Raw genomic sequence first — 22,263 nt, 5'->3', positions numbered from 1 at the left:
TTCCAGCCACTTCTTCACACCATTTGAACCACTTTAAGCCTGTTGGGGGATCTCACTGCCTATGATATAGCTGCATTTGCTGTCCCTAACGCATGACCCTAAACCACAAAGATTATTTGCTTTCTTTTCCTTCCCTTTAGTTATAGAGGAAATGGTTGGTAAGATAGGTACTGACATGTTTGTATATGTGTATATCTGTACATATGACACGTGTATAAAGATAGGTGTATATATGCACACATACATGTCCATATTTGATAATATATGCATACGTATTATACATTAATAAATAGCCACATATTAAGTCAAATTGAGTCAAACTTACATCATCACGCAGATCATAGGCATGTTTTGCATGGAGAATTTCAGGTGTGTCCCAGACGAAACAACCAATGCCTTTCAGCCAATTGAGGTCATCCTTATAGACAATCTAAAGGGTTTCAACAGACAGGAAAAAACAAACAAAAAATTTAATACATATACTCTCTCACTCTTGCTATCTATTCAGTCCTTTTCCCCCTTTCCTTCTCCCTCTCATTCTTTTTATTATGCATACAGGCACATATGCATATATAATGTTTATGTATCCATATTACATGTATATTTTAAAAGATAATAATAAAAATGAGAGGAAATATGATGCAGTGGATTAAGTATAGGCCTTGGAGGAAGACACGATCTTTTCTCTGATACATTGATGCTGTGACCATGGGCTAGCCACTTAACCTTTTAGTGTCCCTAGAAACTCTCTAAGATTTTAAGTTTAAAATGAGTTGCTGATCTACCTAAAGAGAGGGAGTGTCCACACTGGAAGTTCTCTCTATTACCAAACTCACAGATCCAGATCAAACAAATCAACTAAAAATGAAAAATATGAAGAATACTTATATGACCTCTCATAATGGATCATGGGAACTAAAAGCAAAGGGTGCCATATAACAATTTTATGTATTCATTTTATTAACACAAAAGAATAGAGATCTTGGGCATAGATAAGAAATCTAGAGTTAGAAGGAAATTTAGTTCAACCCCATGATTTTACTAATGAGGAAACTGGGACCAAGAGAATTTACATGGCTTTCCCAAAGTCACATGGATAGTAAATAGCAGAGTTGAGATCTGAATTCAAATCCTGGGCCATCAGGTTCAACACTTTTCCACTGTATCACCCTTTCAAGAGATTATTTAGTCTACTTTTCTAGGTAGGACAGTACCTGAAACTGGTCAGAGATTGAATACTAAATGTATTGTTGAGTAAAGCAAGAGGGAAAGAAACACAAGATGACTACTCTACTTTATTCTGGGGGTGAATAATAACTCTTCTACAGAAAAGCAATACACTTACATCACTGATCTGATCTGTGACTTTCCTGACATGGCTATTGATCTGCAGGTCTGGATGGCAGATCCATTCATGCAGATGGAGGCGATAATCGATTTCACTGACTTTCTTCTGGGAATCCTTGGCAGTAATAAGCTCTACCATGTCTGGCACAATATGGATTTTCATCTTATTCTTTTCATAGACAGACCTGTAGAGGCGCTGTGAAGTTAAAAAAATAGTACAATTCAATCAGAGAGCCCTGTGACAAGGCATTACTTTTAGAAGCTCATTTTTCCTAAGACACAGAAACTGGAAAGAGCAGCACAATACAGTCAGAAGAATGCATTTAACCTGCAAAGCAAGCACCTTGCTGTCCAGTCATGGGGGTGGGGGAGGGAAGGCAATTTAGAGGCTCTCCTAAATAGCATCTTCCCATGTATAAGATAGATTATACACACTTTCTAAATACTTTGTTTAGGAGGAAGAGTTCTAGTGTGCATGATAGAGAAATTTTCAATTACGTGCTCTCATTTAAAGGACCACCTTTGGAATCACTTACATCAATGTTAAGTTTGCCCACACGAAGGCATCTTGCTGTGTTTGGATCATCATCGACACTTCTTGGTAAAGTGTAGAGAGCTTTAAACTTCTCATATTCTTCACGATACTTGTTCTGTAGGATAAAGACAAAGGAATTCAGATTTTAAGAGAAATGCAACCCCTTCTAAATTATATGGAATGCATACCATCATCCAATAATCTTAAAAGCTTTGTTTCTCTTGATATTAGTCAAAACTAATAACAATATGCCCGATTAAATTCTGTATTTTTAAAAATTTGGCTGGAAACCCAAAATTCTTGGTCATAAACCTTGTCTAATGCCTTTCATAAAATATTCTAAATACTACATAGGAAAAGCTAACTTTAAGGTGGTTCTCCTGCATACAGTTTCTGTGATTCATATGATTGTAATGAAATCAATCAATATACATTTAGTAAAATACCTTCTATATGCCAAGCCCTGTGCTAAGCACTGCAATGCCTTGGAATTGCCATATTGTTTTGAATAACTACCTTATATAAACTGTAAATATGGTTATGGTTGGTATTATTTTTTAGTGTATAACCATATTTTTTCTTTTAACATAATTTTAGGTATTTAAATTTCATTTTTAGACTTATATCATGTTCTTTGAAGGGCTTACCTGAGGAAATCCATAACCACTCATAAAATTTGGCCTAACCATCATCTACACTGGATAAACTAAATGGATAAGGAATGTCTGTCATTCAGATTATGACATGCAATTATATAGACAACCTATATAGCTCTTTCAGTGGTGTATATATGGATATAGGCACATGTGTATGTGTGTATATACACATATGTACATAACATATAGAGCAAATGCATAATGAGATGGGCCCAGAATTAAACAATAGTAAGAGACTGGTATGAATTGCCTTCAGGAAATTGGAAATTCCTTTAATGCTCATAATACTTTCTCAGAAACAAAGATCTATTTTAATGCCAATATTCTATCAGTGTTGTATTATGGCTGTAAGTCATGGAATACTATAGCTGTCGAGAAGTTAAGGAGTATCCCTAAGAGGGCAATGGTAGGCATATTGTTGATGTTAGAAGGCTGCAACACAAAACAAATAAGGAACTATGAAGAAGAACTGGAGTAAAGGATGTCATCAATGAAATATTTGATAAAAAAAGAAGACGAGGGGTGAAGGATAAATGGTGGACAGCCTGTATATTCCCCTGTTACCTGTGCTATGTAGAGAGGAATAAAAGAAGGTCCCCAGAACATTGAGCACAGAATCAGAGGTGAACTAGTGGGAGGATATGAACAGGGGAGGATTCAAATAGGCAGATGGCTATCTGCATCAGGGGAGGCTATCTGATTGATAGGAGAACAGATCCATTCGAGTATTTGATGGCAACAGGTATACTGGGGTAGATGTAGCCTACAAGGGAGGAACCAGGTCAATCTTTACATGAAGATTTGGGAGAGTGAACCTAATGGTTAAAATATCAAATGTTGTTAGTTGGATGTCTTAGTCCTCTACTCCTACTGTTCAGGTTCTCATACACTCTAAGTTTGCCAGGTGCTCTTAGCTTGGAGTCTGTGAACTTAAAAAAAAATAACTGTATTTCGATTCAATTGTTTTTTTTTTATAATCCTCTGGATTTTATTTTATGCTTTTAAAGAAGGAGTCTATAGGCATTTCTGGACTTCTAAAGGGGTCCATGACATGAAGAAAGTTAATAATTTCTGCTTTCCTGAGGAGATATCAGAGTGACTACTGATGCATGGAAACCACGTGGCATTCTTATTACTATATCTGAACACTTCCAAAGTTTTCAACATAAAAACTAAAACTAAGACAAAATTATTTGAAGTTTTCTAGGATAAGATGACATTATAAAGGTTGTAGCACCAACCATAGGCAAAAGAACTGTGGATGCCACACCACTAGATTATTATAGGAAGATGCTCTAGATGTGAAAGGTCAGAGGGTGGGAGCATCCTTTCCAGGGCTGTGGGTATGTATTATGCTGACTATTCATTTGCCTCTAATATTTCTACAATTTGAATATTTTTGTAGCCATAGCTATACATAAGACCTATTTGGACTAAATCCAGATTTTAAAACCACAATTAAATTTCAACGTTTTTTTTTTAATCCAGGTGGTTGGTTTGAATGATTAAAAAAAAAGATCAATCAACTTTCCAAACAACTGGGTTGACATTACATGATTAATCTACCATGATTATTGTTTTATTTATTTATTTTTATGGTCACACAAAATAAGAAAAAATGAACTATATTTAGGTGTCCTCTATCATCTTTCCCTCTCTAGCTACTGTACGTCCCCATTAACTCTATGTCACCAAAACGGTTCCTAAGAGTGGGAATAGAAAAAATGACAAAGAAAGATTTGAGTGGCTAAGTTCTTAAGTACGAACCAGGAAGGATTGAATCTCTGAAATAGTGTCTTTGCTGAAAACCTTAAAAGCTGAGTCTACTCCCAGAAGATATTGGAGAAGAATTTCCTGGCCATAAGTAACGTGTCTGCCAACTTGCTTATCAATTTGTCAGTCAAAAGACATTTTTTAAAGCTTATGGGTAAGTGCCTATAATAACTCGCCTTGAGAGTGTATCCTATGAAAATGGAGGATATATGTGGACAGGATAAAATAAAACTAGAAAAACACTGGCAGGGATAAACATCACACTTTAAGTGCACTCACATGGCTAGCCAGATATTTCTGATTCTTGGCATGTGTCAGGGAGACTGTGTTGGTGGGTAGTATGTAGCTTGTAGCTTTCACTTTTTCCCAGGCCTCCTTGTAGAGATTCTGAAAGGTTCAAAGAATAAAATGTTATTACTGAAAAATCTGTTCTAATTTACATCTCTTATAAAAGCACAGAGGCAGCGAGGCGGTATAGAGGATAGAGTGCTAGACTTGGAATCAGGAAGACCTGAGTCTGAATCCTGCCTTAGATGCTCATTAACTGTGTGACCCTGAGTAAGTCGCTTAACATATGCCCACTTCAGTTTCCTTATCTATAAGACGATGATAATAGCAATTGCAGCCCAGGGTTTCTGTAAGGATCAAATGAAATAATACATGTATAATACTTTGTAAATCTTAAAGTTTATAAATAAATACATAAGTATATATCTATAAATATTTTACAAATAAAATAAAGTTTATAAATGTTGTTATTATATTTATTATTATACTATAGCCTTCTCTTAATTTTAGCCTTGCCTGACACCCCCAAATAGCCATCATTACTTTTAACAATTCAAGGATTCTATAAGATTAATAAATCTCAGTCTTGATCTACAAGGCTATTCAAAAAGGCAAAGGAAGGGTTATTCTTGCTCATTGTCAAAGTCCTTGGCTGAGAGAGAGGATAAACTCAAGCTCAAGGTCAAGGCTGAGTACATTCCTCTATGTGAATGACTGAATTTCTTTATAATGTTGAGCACCATCCCCCTCCAACCCCCCCCCCCCCGACACACACACGAGCTCAATAAATTATAGCCATGGGGTTTGGAACAGTAGTATCCTAGAGATTATGATGATTTATGGGCAGAAGCAGAGATCCAGAGGACTGAAAAAAAAAATTTAGGCCAGAGCCCTTCTCCCTCTTCACCAAGTTTCTCCTCATCTTAAAAAGCAGATAGAATGAAAAAAAGCAACCCAACTTACATTGCTAAAAAGACTTTTTAGATTCTTCGTTCTGTCATAATCCACTGTTTCTAGAATTGTGGTATATTTGTCCTTGGTTTCATGATAATTTTCTTTATATTTCACCTACAAACAGAAAAGGTTATTTATTTCCATTATTTAAAAACTAGCAGACAAAGAGGTAAAGATAAAGCTAGAAAGTAAAGATGTAAGGCAGTCTACCTCACTGGCATTAATGCCACTCTGGACGGCAGTCACATAAAGTGGAGTATCTGTGACCAGATTGTAGTTCTGTAAATTGTCTTTACTCGCCGCCGTATATTGCAGCTATAGGAGAACAACAAAACACGTGGAAAGTGAGAACACCAATGTTAGTAGATGACAATATGATCAAAGCTATGTCTAAAGCTATGTTCTTTACATATATTTGATCTAACAGTGAAACTGTGAGGTGAGTAAAATGTGTTTTCTGTATCTGTAGGAGACTTTTCCTTTCCCTTCTCCAAAGTTAAAAATCTACCTTTTCAGTAATCCTTTAGAGATACTGGTGTTATGGTCTGATAATGATTTACTGAGTTATTTCTCCACCCTTCACACCCAGGCACTATTGTGATAAACCAGAAACAAAGATATTTTGGGGGCAGAAGGTCTTTAGGCTCCCCTTAAATAATTATCTTTACCATCAGAAATAGAGATGGCTTTGTGTTTAGAAAGAACTAGGAATTTGCCTGGGTTTCAGTTTCAGCATTGCTTTTATTTATGTTATGATACACAAAGTTATCTAACCTTGCCACCTGTTAGTTTCTTCATCAGTTAAAGGAGGCTATGGATAATTTCTGTGTACCTCACTGGACTGTTGTGAAGCTTAAGAGATAATGAGTGTGAAAATATTTTGTAAACTGAAAATCGCTAAAAACAGGTAAAGAATTATTATTATTATTTGTAAAAATCAACAAATACCAACAATGCTTTTTCTTGATCCCCAATCTTTCAGGGGATTTTACCTACCTGACTTTGGAGATCATAGGATTTTTTAGCATGAAGGATTTGGGGCGTATCCCAGACATAGCATCCAATTCCTCTCAGCCAGTTCAAGTCATCTTTATATACATTCTGTAATGGAAAAAGGGTGGAAAGCAGCAATTGTCAGCTTATCTACAGTAGCTCATTTTAACATCATCATATCAATTAGGTTTAATCAGGCACGAGTTGAAGGGCTCCAGAGTGTAAGGGCTTTTAAGCATCAGGATCAGTCAGTCAATGAGGGTTTATTAAGTGCCTACTGTATGCTAGGCTTTGTGCTAAGCATTGGGGTTATAAAATTAGGCAAAAGACAATTCCTCTCCTCAAGAACTCACAATCTAATGGGGGACTGTAGGTGTCAGATGGTTAAAGGAAACAAAGCATTAAACCTATTTTCTTTCTGGGTCAGAAGATTTTATCTTTATTACTTGGAGATCCCCAAGGTAGGAACTAGAGTACCACAGGCCTCTCCCCCCCCCTCCCTCTGGACCCAAGATTGGATCTAATTTTTACAAGTGGTGGGGAAGGATAACTCCAGTACTAAAGACCCATGGGATTGAGTTAGAAGAGCAACACAAATCTTGTGCAGGATTCATAAGAGCTAGGACTAAAAAGAAATAGTGAAGACGTGCATATAGGAATGCTTCATCTCTTTGCCCTCCATTTCTGGCAACTTACAAAGAATCAGGGAGAACTCTTATTTTGAATATCCCACTGCCTAGTTCAAGCAATGGAGGAGTGTGTTGGGAGTACCAGGGTCATGGTGCCCAGGGACCTCAGAGGATCTTAATTTGACCCTGCTTATGTTATTATATATGGGTCCCTGAGTGAGGACCACTCCACTTCTAGAAGGTCAGGTACACTCTGATAAAGAATAGAGAAACACACACACACACACACACACACACACACACACACACACACACACACACACCCTGGCATACCAAAGAAGAGTCTCATAGGGACCAAAAACCTATACCAAAGAAGTCCTAATTTTCTACCCATATTTGTTCCATATCACTTTGTGTCAAAGCACAGATATCATATGAGGATAAGAGGTATATAAGCATATGGGTGGATAAATGAGGTCCAGGGGCCAGTGAAATGTTACCCATGAGTAGTATATATAAAATACATACATCACTCAAAATCTCCTGGGCATTTCGGGCACGAATGACATTGGGTTCTTCTGGCAGAGATGTCCACTGGTGAAAGTAATGTCGATACTCCAGGTCACTGAGGATGTATTGGCACTTTTTAGCCAGTACATGATTCATCATGTCATTGGGAATATGGACATTGGCTTTGGTGTCTTCATAATGTCTTCTGTAGTTCAACTAAAGGGCATTAATTTTTTAAAAGAAGTAATTAAAATGTGTTAGAATACTTAGCCATATTGAGACTTTAATTATATCATAGGTCAGGGTCATTAAAACAGGAAGGTATTTAATGAACTAAATATCAATTTACAGAAAAACCTTAATACTTCTTTTTCTCTTAACCTCTTTTTCCTCTTCATTATAGGTAATAGGAATGATGATGAAACACTCCTTCCCCTCTACCTGGTAGAGAGTTGGGGCACAATGAGGACAGAACAGTACACATGCTGTCAGACATGTTTGCTTTGTTGGTCAGTTTCTCTGAACTATTTCCTTGTTAGGGGAGGGTCAAATGGGGAACATATTGAGAAGTGACATTTTGATGTGAAACAACCCAGAAGTCATCAATACAAAGTAAAAATTAGAAAAAAAATTTTTAAAGAAAACAATATGGTAGCTTTCCTTACTTACCGCACTCCTCATTTTCTGGAAATCCCGACAATGAATAACAGCTGGGAATTCACTGATATGTTTTCCAGCCAGGTAATGGCCCTTCTGTTTTTCATATACTTCTTTGTATTTAAGCTGTGAACCATTAACACCATTGAGAATCACTGAGCATATTCTTACCAGTCAGTCTTTTACACAAAATGATCCACACAAATATTAGAGGAAAAAAATCATACTGACCAGACTATTCACATAGTCAGCATTCTTGGCACCAACAATTGGGATGTACCGTTCATCCAAGGTATAGCCATAAGCTTTAGTTCCTTCCCAGGACCCTTTATACAATATCTATACAAAGGAAATATGAAAAGATTTCAATAAGACAAAATCTATTTTCACCTTTAGTAAGATATATAGTAGGATAACCAAGAGACTAGAACCTGGTTGTATAATATGCCTGTGTCAAAGGCAAGGTTAAACCAGCTTTACAGGATTTTTGTATTATAGTCCATCTATGGCATAGTTGAGGTTCTTAACCTTGGATGCATGGACTTTTAAAAAATATTTTGGTGACTGAATTTCACTGTAATTTATTTCTTTTATAATCCTCTGTATTTTATGCAATAAAACAACATTACTCTAAGAATGAGTTCATAGGCTTGACTAGACTGGGGGAAAGAAAAAGATCTATAAAACAAAAAAAGAGTTTAAGAATCCCTGACTATGTAGGCATGATGAGTAAATCAAATCAATAAAAGTTGAGGCACTTTATAATGAGTAGCAAAATAGATTGTAGATCATACATTTTAGATCTAAGGAATCTTAGAGATGATAAGGGTGGACCCCTTCTGTTTACAGATAAGGAAACTGAGGTTCAAAGAATTTAAGTGGTTTATCTAAAGTCACACAGCTGGGATTTGAGAGATCTGGTAGGGTTAGGTGAGGTCATCTCTAAAATCCTTTCCAATTCTAAATCTATGATTACATGAAGAATTATCAACTACTTATGTCATAAATGACTCAAGACAGAAAGAAAGCTGTCTATACTAGATTAGTAATGAGTGCTATATGAAGGACTAATTCCTATCCTGGACATAACGAGTTGTTACTAACTAAAGTGTTACTTCCAGAGGACAAAAATAAACATTCATCTATCTGAAACAAGGAAAATTCCGCTCTATCAAGAAGAAAATGGCAGCTGATGATGCAGTCAGCCAAGATTGTAAATATTGACATGAACTTAAGACTAAACACGTGTTGCATTTTAAATAATTACAAATTACAAAACATATCTTACCGTACTAAACAGTTTGGCCATATCTCTGGAGTGGGATAGGTGGGGAGTGTCTGCAGAACCAATATACTTGCCCTTTGCTCGGTTAAATGTTTCTTTGTATTTCACCTAATGAAAACAAACCTTGTTAAGACAAGTATACCCTTGACTTTCTATTGGGCCTAGCAACGCGGTACTTAGCCTAACATCTGAAACAATAAGAGTAAAATTCATTCAGAAACTTCAATCTGGCTTCATTTCAAATAAGGTTCAGCTAGTAAAAATACAAATGGCTTTGAGAAAAGCATTACTCTTACCTAAAAGCATAAAAATATTTACTAGTGATTTTCTCAGATTTTTTGCCAAAATATTTGCTCAACATAGTTTACGTAGGTAATATTTTAGACAATGCCATCAACGTGAAAATGATTAAGTCCTTCAAGTATTTAGGCAATTGAACTATTCAGCTTACTTCCACAGTTGGTCAAAAGGATACTTACATCACTCTGATTGACTGAATTAATCTTGGCTAGAACAATATCTGGAGGATCAACCACACTTGTATAGTTAGGATAATTTTCAAGAGCATCTTTCTTATATTTTATCTGTAAAGGGACAGAACAGATTAAGACAGATTGATCCTCTATGCGCACTAGACATATGATGTTAAGTATGAATTCAAAGGATGCTTCACTTACCTGGTTCACCATTTCCTGGTTCCTAGTTACCCTCACATGTTCAACAGAATCCAGGGGTATCCAACCAATACCACGGAGCCACTCTAGGTCTGCTTTATAGACATTCTAAAGCCAAAAGAGAAAAGAAGAGATCATATTATATAGACATAATGATGAAGATACTTCTCTCTGGGCGGCACTCCTGTTGCTCCAGACTCCCTATCATGCTATAAAAAACTCTTCACCCTGGAAACTCAGTGCCCCCCTGGATTTCACACATTAGAAGTATTCTCTATCTCTATGGCTCTTCCTCTGATTGGTAAACCTTCATTTTTAAGGAAGATGTCCAGGCCAATATGTCTTCATTCCTTTCCAGGCTGCACTCCTGACTCTTTGGACTTTCTCTACCATTCTTTTCCTTCTCCCTCTGCTGGGACAGGGATTATCTTTCTGCTTATATTTGCATCCCCAGGACTTAGGATAGTGGCGTATTGTAAGTGCTTAATAAATGCTTGTTTACTTGACTAGTCTTGAAATAAAATAGACTTGAAAAGTGTTTCAGTAGCTTTTGAAGAATCTCTATGACATATCTATCTATCTGTCTATCTGTCTATGTGTGCATGTATGTATTACTGTCAGGTATTCTTTTCGGTTAACTCTCAATTATCCATATTAGCAGTCATGGGAATGGGAAAAGACACAGATAATTCAAAATCAATGAGAATTTTTTAAAAGTTGTATTTGATGTTTAAATACAGTTAAAGTCAGGCAATCATTATAGACATAAATCAGAAATGCACATATCCTTTCCTTCCATAGCTGGCCTTGCTTTCCCTCTTGACTCAGTTTAATTGTTGACACCAGGTAGGTTAAATGAAAAACATTATTAAATCACTTACATCACTTTGTAGATCATAGGCCTTCTTTGCTTGAATGACATCATTCTGGTCTGGGTGGCATGTCCACTGATGCAAGTAATTCCGGTAATCTATATCACTTACAAGGCTCTGACCCTCTTTGGCTGCCACGACGGACACCATATCAGGAGGTATGTTGACTTTGGATTTGGTTTTGTGATAGGCCTTTTTGTACAGTCTGTCATTCTGGATCTCCCCTGCATGCTCAAACCAAACCAGTTTGGGATCATCTCTCATAGTGGGAACACCAACATAATGACCTTTTTGCTTAACATGTTCAGCCTTATATTTGAGCTGTTGGGAGAAAAGATGCAGAACCATCTCATAATTACTATTTGTACTACTTACTTTATAATTACTAATTACAAGACCTCAAATTGCCTGGTCTGGAGATTTTAACAAAGCTGGTGAAAACGAGGGGAAAAAAAGATGAAGCATTACGAACACTAGTTTTTGAAGATTCCCCAGGAAAAATAAGGATATTTGGGGCCATGAAAAAGAGAAAAATTAGCCTTGGATCCAATCCTAGATAGGGAAGCAGGAAGGAGGTATGAATTTAAAAAATCCTCCTCAAGTACAAGGCATAGTAGTTTCCATGATCAATGATCAGCCTTCCCAATATGTACCCAACTAAGGATATATTACCTCACTTTGGACATCACTGGAGTGATGGGCATGGACGAAGGGCACAGCATCTGGAGGCAAAATGTAACCTGTGGCTTTCTGTTTCTCCCAGCCTTCCTTGTAGAGATACTAAGGAACAGAATGCAATGCAAAAAAAGGTTCAAGCCAGAAGTTCAAAGTAGTAGGAATGTTCATGTGATGGAATATCATTGATGAATTCACATGTACGCTTGAGATCAGACTGGACAAATGACTACCAATCAATCTGCAGCTAGCTACCTGTAGCAAATGCAGACCTACCGGGTCCAATATTCTTCCTGCTTCCTGGACAGTGTGGAGTAGTGGTGTTTCTGTTAGGGTATAGTTCGATTTGATGTCATTCCAATCCTTGCGGTATTTAATCTAAAAAAGAAAGTGTTCACAAAATAAGGTATTTAAAGTTGAGAAGGATGCTGGAGAGGATCATAAGGTTCAAGAAATTCTCAGCAATATAGTTTAGGGGAATCAAAGCTAGGTACCTTTATGAACTGTGACTTTATGTTAGAAAATAAATATAAGAGTAGGTAGATAAGCTTTGGGTAGAGGTAACCAGAAAAGACATATTGAATGATAGGGGACACAATTTGATGTCATTGTCTAATTTTATGAAAGAAAATAATATTCTTACATCATTTAGGATCTCGCCACTTTGTTTGGCTGTCACATAATCCACTCGGTCATCCACAGGGGTAAAATTGAGAGTTTCGACCTTGGTCCGATATTTTTGCTGCAGAGAAAAGATGCTATGAGGCAAAGCATGTGGTTCTATAAGTGGAGAAAAGTATACATTCTTATTTTTTTCATCTATACTAATCATTTAAAGTACCTTGTTTCTAAGTAAAGCATATTTGAGATGGTGTTTTCTTGATACTTTGGCCTTCTTATTTTGATATTTAGAAAGAGAACAATCAGCATGGCCACAGAGTCCACTGTTTTTGTTTATCAGCGTCACTCCCCCCCAATTCCTGCAGTGTACTGAAATTCTAACTCAGTTGGAGAGTCAGTGGACACACGTGTAGGGTAGGGATAACTTTACCCCCAGAAAAATGTTACTGTTGGGAGGGCAGTTGTATTGTCTATAAAATTCCCAGTTGGAGCATGTGTGCTATGAATGTGATCAGGCGTTTAGTCTGACCATGAGTAATGGAATGTGACACAAATAGGGCAGGATCACTTTGAATAAGTGTGAGTCTAAAGCAAATAGAAGTGCTTCTAATTGGTGAAATGGCCTGTGGGGGTATTGAACATTGGACCTTGCAGATAGAACATTTTATTGCTCAACTTCTTGTGAAAAAGGCTTAATGGTGATGGAAAATCATTACCTCACTAAAGATATCTGCAGCATGTTTGGCATGATTCACTGAAACTGAGTCATTTGGCATCCACCCAATTCCCCTCAACCACTCCAAGTCTGCCTTGTAAATCGCCTGTGAAGACAAAAAGCGAGTGATGAGGTCAGTAACCTTGTTGTCCCCTACCAATATTTCACAGGAACCAATTTCACACTTTCCATGTGACTGAAGAAAAAAAATATTACTCAAGTATTACATATGTTTCTTTCTAAATATCCCTTTTGGGTGACATGTAGTATTCATTTTTCCTCCCAATCTGCAGAAAGTTATTATCTTCATAGGCATTCTCTTTGACACAATACAATCAAGGCATATTTTTCCACTGCCAATTGTATCTATTACAAGTTGGAATATCTCTTTAGCTTTCCTGATTTTGCTCCCACATTTATTGCAGGCAACCATAACAATCAATAATAATGATAATAATGATAATGAGCATTATTGTAGCACTTTATGGTTTCCAAAGGGTTTACATGTTATCTCATACTATCACCTTTACAACTGGATCAGAGCATCAAAGTACATACCAAAATAAAATGAAAGAACTATATAAAGTGGTCCTTTTGAACTGATAGAGAGAACCTTGTGTTTTATAGAGGTGGGAAAATTATAGTTAGGTAACAATAAAGAAACTCTTTATATTTTATAGGCTATTAAATAAGCAGGCTATTAAGTTAGAGACTCTTCAACTTCTAATACCCAAGCGTATGGCATGTACATGTGGGGTGACATGGCTAAGTACTAGAATAAAGAGGGTTGAAATGTAGCAAACTCACATCACTCTGTAGCTCATAGGCTTTCTTTGCTTGAATCACATCATTCTGGTCTGGCAGGCATGTCCATTGATGAAGATAATTGTGGTAATCCACATCACTGACCAGGGTCTGGCTATTTTTAGAATGTAGTATAGAAAGCATATCCACTGGGCTTTTGAACTTGGTCTTCCACTTGCCCCAGTCCAGCCTGTATTCTCTTTCATTCTGAATCTTGCCTGCTATCAAGGCCCAGCGGATCTTGTTATCATCTCTGGCAGTAAGGGTTCCCACATAGTGGCCCTTCTGCTTTTCATGGTCCAGTTTGTATTTATACTGGAGAAGAAAATGATGGAGCACAATTTGAATCACAAAAAAACCCTTTCACATACTCATAGGACTTGTCTAAATGAAAATAAAAAGAGAGAATCCCCCAAAATTCAATCTTACATCACTGGCAATCTCTCTGGAGGCCTTGGCAGACTGGATTGGAATGGCATCTAGCCTTACATCACAGCTCATCTTCATTTCATTCCAGCCTTCTTTGTAAAGTTTCTTAAGAGAAGGAAACACATAGCATGAGTATGCATCATATTTGAAAACAGCTCAAAAATATTAGTTAGGATAATGGTATTGTACTAGGGATATGAGATTGTGGCACATGATTAAAACTCTGACAAAAAGCTTGATACCAGGCAAAGTGTGTCCCCAAGAAAGGAAAATGAAAGACCTATTTAAAGTAACATTTATCGATTGACTGAAAGAACATTTTATTTTATGGGGGTGGGAAAGTTGTAGCAAAGTAACAATATATAAAATATCTTTATATTTTATAAGCTATCAAATGGAGAGGCTATTAAGTTCTGAAGTCCTCAACTTCTCCCTAAATTCAGTACATTTGAGTAAAAACCTAAAACAAGCTAACCAAAAAGAATCCTTACCTCTCTGGTCCATAGCCTCTAATACTTCTTAAATTATATCACAATATTGGTGATATGATTTTGTTCACCTACACTTGAGTTCCAGGGACCAGTCCAAAGAAAGCATCTTGATTTGTCCTAAATTTGTTCTTGATTTGTCCATTGTATGGTCAACAGCAATAGATAACATGGTATTTCCTACACTCAGTTAACTTTATGACGCAATATACTAGCAACTTACAATACTGATATGTTCAATACCAAACCCTCTTGCTAAAGGTATCAATGGAGTCATTACTAGGGGTCATCTGGTTTTCTGTAAATAAAATGCTGAACATTCTCTCAATTTAATTGCTTGGAAGGAATGAAAGGTTACCTTGGATTTACAGAACTCTTTAGGATAGTCCTGCACTCTAACTTCTTCCGTCCCATATACACTGATGAAATGTCACTGGAAAACTTTAGCTTCATAACAGCATTTGTATATTAGGATTACAAGTATTATTTGGTGTGGAATTATTGACTGGCAAAGACTATCATTTAGTTTTATAGCAAAACAAAGTGCTTGTGTCTCAAGGACTCATTGTTTCTCTCAAAAAGATATAAACATTCAAATCATTGTAAACAATAGTATTCTTCTACTGAGTCGATACACCTTCTTTACAATATATCATATAAGCACAGGAAATTCCTGCAGCAAATGAAGGATATCTCTCTTCATCCACTTTATCCTTATTCCTTTTTCCCTTTTCCCCATTGTTATAGCTGGCAAAGTGGCATGCCAAACAACTCAATAATGAGAGCCAGGAATATGCTGTCTATTTTCTGACTTCCACTTAAAACCTGTGTTCCATGTTCAGCCAATGTTCTCACCACTGATTCTGGGAATTTTGTAGCCAAGTGTCCCTAAATGACTTCTTGAAGCAGTATAACAAGTAGTCATTTTTCAAACATGACAAAATCACTAATGTACTTACATTGCTCACATTAAGAGCATTTGCTCTGGCCAGATTAATTTCTGGGGGTATCTGGCATGATATGGATTGAGGTTTTGTCTTTGTCCCAAACTTCTCTGTACTTGGGCTGTGAGAGAAGGAAAAAACAACAAATGAAAATCACTTCATAAATGGATAGTATAGCCTATTATACAACTTTTGCCTTTTTTAAATCAAAAATCCTAACCAAGAGCATACACGGCAAATATTTTTGCAACAGATACAAATAAATGGCCTATATTTAACACGAAATCTGAATTATCATTTTGAATTGTAGTTCATAGACCTAGATAACTAATAGCATGTCATATCGCCCACACTAATGATTGTTGATTTTCTTTTGTAGGCATTATATGATAATGGGAATAAATTACTTGGCCAAATATTTCCTGTACTTAGCTAACTTTATGATATGATAAAGTAGCAACTTACAATACTGATATTTTCAGCATTTGCCTTAGCAAGGACAACTTCCGGAGTGTCAACAATACTCGTATACTTAAGGTCCTTCACAGGTGTCCGGTAGACACTGTCGCACAAAATCTGCTGGGCATTCTTGACTCTCAATATCTCAGGAGAACCTTCTGGCATCCAGCCAATACCACGCAACCACTCCAAGTCAGCCTTATAGATGGCCTAAGACAAAACAGAAAGGAGCAAGTTGTCTCTTCTTATTTTATTCCCAATACCTAAGCAATGGAAATGCCCCATTAATAAAAGATATACAATACAAAATATATACATGGTAAAAGCGCTTTTTGTTATGGGCAATAATTCTTTTGTATGAGTCTGATTTGGGATGCTTAGGAGCTTTCGTTTTTTTAGAAATAGAAATCCCTTGGTCTCAAGCTTTGTTGGAAAGCCTTTTGACATGTTTACAAAACCACCATTTAAATAGGATGGATTTTTAGGATAGCACTGATTGGCTATGACTACAGAGAATGGCAACCATTTGAAGAGTCTTTCCTCAGTACCATCATTCTTGGTTACAACTGAGTTAACAAAAGGTTTAGGCTACCAGTAGAGTATTGGAAATTGGCCCCTTATATCAATACCCTTTTAAACACACAGAAATACACACACACAGAGTATTTCTTAGTTGTTAATATTCTCCTACTTTAAATTACTTTGTATCTGCTTATGTGTATACAAGTTCTATACCTCAGTAGAATATAAGCTCCTCAAGGGAAGGAAATGTTTTGTTTTTTTCGCCTTGATAACCTCAGTGGCTAATAAAGTAATACATAATAAATAAATAAATAAATAAATAAAGAATAAATGCTGCCTTGAAAATGGATGTGTAATTTCTTCATGAACTATGTGCTTTCCTAGATGATGATGGTCAAGCAATATCAGATGATATCAGATTGGAGATTGGTTTTAAAAAGTCCATCATTTTGTATTTGCTAATAGTAGTTAATGTGCCATGGTACAAATGAAATAAGGCAACAGTGAAAGCAACATTATGCTGTAGAAAGGAAGTATGTTATTTTTTCCTTGTTAGAATATTTTGGGGTACTATAGGTTAAGAAGGCCTATCCTCCAAGAAGACAATCTTCTCAAGAATCCAGATCATATCTTTTTTTTTGTTTGTTTCTTCAGGTTCATGACTGATGGGCATTCAGTAATGATCCAGCAAGAACCATACGTCACTGAATCACAAAATTTTAGAGCTGGAAAGGACCACAATGACTATGTAGCCTAATATTTACATGAAAAAGAATCACCACTATAAAAACCCTCAAAGCAGTCTTCCAGCTTTCACCTGAAGGCCCAACTTGTATGGGTGTTGGGAAGAAAGCACTGTCTAACCCTTAAGTTATTATAATAAATGTGAGTAATTATTGTGCTATCCAGTTTTGAAGTTCCTCAAGAAAAGGGATTGATTTTTCTTTGGGCACTAATAAGAGAGAACCCATTCCTTCCTGGGGCAGCCCTTCTACTCATAGATATCTCTAATTGTTTGGAAATTTTTCCTGACATTAATCTTAAATTCACCTTGTAAATTCCACCCATTACTCTTGATGCTACATCCTGGGGCCAAATAGAACAAATCTAATCCACTACCTGGAAATCTTTCTCGAGTGTTAGTTATGTGGAAGTTTAAGAGAGTTAACTTTAGAACAAATAAAAAGAAATATTAAGATACACAATGAATGCTAAATTTATGGAAATCGTTATTCCCAAGAGATGGCATAGGATAAAATACAAATAGATTTGGAAAAGGCTTATATAAATTGGCATATGACTAAATCATGATTAAGAGGAAAGCATACATATATTTAATTTTATTTGTCATCTTAATCTGTTATTTTATTTCTATATCTGATATTTCCTTTTAAGTAACATTTTCTAAGAAGACCAAAAATTGTACACTTAGCAAGCTCCATAAGCAAGTCCATAAATGACACATTTAAAATATGAGAATGGTCAGGCTATAATGAAATTATCATGCCATATTCATCCATGATACCAATTTCATGGATAAATGGAAATAGAAAGGTGAGATTTCCCTAGTAAATGAATTTATTTAATTAAATTGAATTAGACACGGAATGACCTGAGTCTACTGTTGCCCTTGATCTCCATCACTGAATAGGTCAAGAGGAAGAGATAATTTTGGGTTGAGAAAAACAATTAATCCAATTGGTAAAAGACTGAGAAGCCCAAAGTGAAATTCTTTTATTGACTGAGTTTTCTTGGATTATTATAGCATTCTCCAAACTATTGAGAGTTTTAAAGATTAAAAGCTCCATTAGGCCTAAATTAAATCTGGATCTCTAGGGAGACCCATGTACTTACATCACTTTGCAGGTCATAAGCCTTCCTGGCTTGGATCACATCATTCTGATCAGGAAAGCATGACCAGTGGTGGAAGTATTGACGGTAGTCCACATCACTTGCTAATGCCTGGCCCTCTTTGGCAGCACTGATGGACACCATGTTCACTGGTATAGAGATCTTGGCCTTATTGTCATTGTAGACCTTCTTATACAATCTGTCATTCTGCATTTTCAACACTTGAGCAGCCCAAGAAAGCTTGGGGTCTTCCTTTGCAGTGCGACATCCAATGTAATGGCCTTTCGTTTTCTCATAAGCAGATTTGTAGAGATACTGGTAGGCACAAAGAGAAAAAAAAGAAGTTATTTTTCTAAAATTCTCATTGCTTCTAGAAAGGCTTTTCAGATTAACCCCACTGTACTTTACTCAACCCTTTTCTTGGCACCTACTTGTCAATTTTACACTTTCTCCTTCAGCGTTATGCTGCTTTGTCATTTCTATCACATCATTCTATGTACGTCAGACAGAATCGTGGAATTTGAAGGTTGGAAGGGCCCTTAGTAGACACACAGTCCAACTCAAACAAAAAAGTATTCCACTGTAACATATCCACAAAGTGGTCATCCAGTCTTTTCTTAATGACTTCCAAAGAGGGGGAACCCACCACCTCTAGAAGTAGCCCATTCCACTTTTGGATAGCTTTAATTGTTAGAAACTCTTTACTGATCTCAAGCTGAATCTTCCTTAAAATATTTCAATGCAACTATTATTTTCTCTCTGAGTTTTCTTTTTTCCAGGTTAAACATGCCCATTTCCTTCAACTGATTCTCCATATGTATATTTTTCTTTCCGTAACTGGATAGAAGCCATAGTGTAATGAGCTCATGTCAGATGTGCCATAAAGGAAATTCTCTTTCAAGCATAGGTTGGACTAGATGGCTACCAAGGTTCCTTCCATGATTCTTTCTCAGCTCCAACACTTTCTACTTGTGTGACTACAAACAAGTTACTTAACCATTCCAAAACTCAGCTCCTCCATCTATAAAATGAAGTTAACAATTATTGCACCACCTAACTCATATGGGTGCTGGAAAGAGATTTGTAACCCTTAAATTACTATAATAAATGTGAGTGATTACTGCTCCAGGAGTTCCTTAAGAAAAAGAAGTGATTTTTCTCTAGGCTCTAATTCTGGTCCTCCCTTCCCATAACATGGTCTTTAATGTAGTGCTATATATCCAGTAAGTATTCAATAAATACTTATTAATTAGTTGACATTGAGAGGATATTTGAAAAGTAAATGACTATACTTAAGCATGATAACAAATGGGAGTTTGACTACAACTTTCCTTATCCAGGAAAAATAACCAAAATTTTATTGATGAATTTAAATACTGGTCAATTTAAACTTGTACTAATGTCCTACTTGATGCCTTTGAAATTGGCAATAAAATATAATGTAGGCAGACTTTCCACTATCATTAGTACATTGTGTTCAAGTCACAAATCTAGCAAATGTCCAAGTAATTTAATTTAAGGACCCTGAATAAGGATGGGCAAGGCCTTATTCAGAAATGAAAAGGAAAAGGGCAGAGTTTTTACCTCACTAGCAATGTCTCTTGAAGCCTTGGCATGCTTAATTCCAATGGCATCTGCTCGTAAGTCATAAGCCTTCATCTTGACATCTTCCCAAGCTTGTTGATATTGTTTCTGAAAAGAGAAATGACCATTCCACAATCAATTTGCAGAAAGTATTCATAGCCAATGTTTACAAAGACATACTCAAGGAAACGTTATGTTGCAAACTAATTTTGCTTGAAGATTTGTTAGTGGCCTTGTTTCAATTTGAGCTTTAGATATACCAAATTTGTAATGATATAAAATAAAAGTCTCCCAATAAAAGGGGGCTACATTATTTTATTTTTTATATCTTAACAAATATAAAAAATAAAGATTTTTCATATACAAAGCATAACAAGAGATGTGTAGTTGCTAATTACTATTACATATAGTTTGCTTTTAAAAAATTAAGTTCATTGCTATCATGTGTTTTAACATTTTCTAAATTTTCTCCTACATGCTTTGCTTCTATCCTCCCAAAGAGCCATCCTTATAAAAAAAGAAAGTTTGTTTTAAAAATGTGATAAATTCAATATGTTACTTTCAAGGCTGCCCTATTGCCTGTTTCCTCTTAAATTTCCTTCTGTTCTGTCCGGTGTATTAAACAAACGTTTCAATGACAAAAAGAGGTTCTTTTTAAGGAAGCCTAAATTAAGTGTGAAAAGTAAAAACAAATGAACATGAAACTGCAAACTTTTTGTTCTCTCTGTTGAAGTGTTTGTGCTTATTGATTATTCTGAAATTCATAATAAAAAAAAGTTTAAAATGTAGCATTTACCCATCAATTGGGGAATGGCTGAACAAGTTGTCGTATATTAATGTAATGGAATACTACTATGTTATAAGAAATGATGAGCAGGCAGACCTCAGAAAAACCTGGAAAGATGAACTTTCTTTCAGAACTCAGATGAACTGATGCTGAGTGAAATGAGCAGAACCAGGACAACATTGTACACAGTAATAGCCACATTGTGTGATGACTAACTTTGGTAGACCTGTCTCTCCTTAGCAATGCAAGGATCTAAGACAACTCCAAAAGACTCATGGTGGAAAATGCCGTCCACATCCAGAAAAAGAACTATGGAGTCTGAATGCATATCGAAGCATATTACTTGCTGTCTCTTTTTTTTTGTTTCTTTTTTCTCCTGGTTTCTCCTATTGGTTCTAATTCTTCTTTACAATATGTCTAATGTGAAAATAGGTTTATATGAATGTATATATTGAGCCTATATCAATTTGGTGGGGGGGAGTGGAGAAATAGGGAGAAAATTTGGAACTCATAATCTTATGGAAGTAAATGTTGAAAACTAAAAATAAATAAATAAATTTAATTTTTTAAAAATGCAGCATTAAGCTTTCAGAGGAAATGATGATAGCCCATTAAAAGACTAACTTCTCTGAAGCCCTTCCATTTGCTTCTCTGCATTTTATTTTCCAAGGCCCCTGTCTTATAGCACCTGCTTAGCCTTAAAGGGTAGGAATAGAAAGAATAGTAGTGAAAATATCAAGTGTCAAATCCTACTGAATATTTTTAGGTAGAAAAAAGACATCACAATAGCAGATATGGCCCACACACACATTGCTGTAGGAAGATGGCTTTCATTTTAGTATCTTACATTGCTGATCTGCATGGCATTGATCTTGGACTGCAGTATCTCAGGTGTGTCAACAGGGATGTTCACATTTGCTTTTTCCTTATCCCAAGCATCTCGATATAATGGCTGGCAACATGGAAACCAAAGGACTGTCATTACAAATATGTTCTATAACATCACAAAGGAATCTAGAGGTATAACTAAATATTTATCTGTGGGTATGTCCATAATAATCTTACTATTATCTTAATTAAAGCTTTTTTGGTAACAACCCAAGCTTTGCAGTACTAACGAGTTCTGTGAGGAAAAAATAATTTATAGACACATCACTTTAGGGCTGGAAGCGACCTTCAAGGTCATATAATTTCAACTCATTTTATAGATA

General features: G+C 36.1%; 1 protein-coding gene across 1 annotated transcript in view; it reads right to left on the bottom strand.

Moving 5' to 3' along the window:
• Positions 1-22,263, bottom strand: part of NEB (nebulin) — a 232,193-nt gene that overhangs the window by 74,173 nt on the left and 135,757 nt on the right. Inside the window, 26 exon segments of the mRNA XM_078146167.1 lie at positions 326-430; positions 1,346-1,543; positions 1,884-1,997; positions 4,591-4,698; positions 5,563-5,667; positions 5,764-5,868; positions 6,550-6,654; positions 7,704-7,901; positions 8,355-8,468; positions 8,574-8,681; positions 9,631-9,735; positions 10,107-10,211; positions 10,305-10,409; positions 11,183-11,494; positions 11,846-11,953; positions 12,125-12,226; positions 12,492-12,590; positions 13,186-13,290; positions 13,992-14,303; positions 14,418-14,522; positions 15,865-15,909; positions 15,911-15,970; positions 16,315-16,518; positions 18,685-18,996; positions 20,266-20,373; positions 21,900-22,004. Of these exon segments, the coding sequence (XP_078002293.1) occupies positions 326-430; positions 1,346-1,543; positions 1,884-1,997; positions 4,591-4,698; positions 5,563-5,667; positions 5,764-5,868; positions 6,550-6,654; positions 7,704-7,901; positions 8,355-8,468; positions 8,574-8,681; positions 9,631-9,735; positions 10,107-10,211; positions 10,305-10,409; positions 11,183-11,494; positions 11,846-11,953; positions 12,125-12,226; positions 12,492-12,590; positions 13,186-13,290; positions 13,992-14,303; positions 14,418-14,522; positions 15,865-15,909; positions 15,911-15,970; positions 16,315-16,518; positions 18,685-18,996; positions 20,266-20,373; positions 21,900-22,004 (3,552 nt within the window).

The sequence above is a fragment of the Phascolarctos cinereus genome, unplaced genomic scaffold (assembly GCF_003287225.1).
Source record: "Phascolarctos cinereus isolate Bilbo 61053 unplaced genomic scaffold, phaCin_HiC Scaffold_726;HRSCAF=1367, whole genome shotgun sequence".
Lineage (NCBI taxonomy): Eukaryota > Metazoa > Chordata > Mammalia > Diprotodontia > Phascolarctidae > Phascolarctos > Phascolarctos cinereus.
Note: the sequence above shows the minus strand (reverse complement) of the source record. Positions and strands in the feature narration are given on the sequence as shown.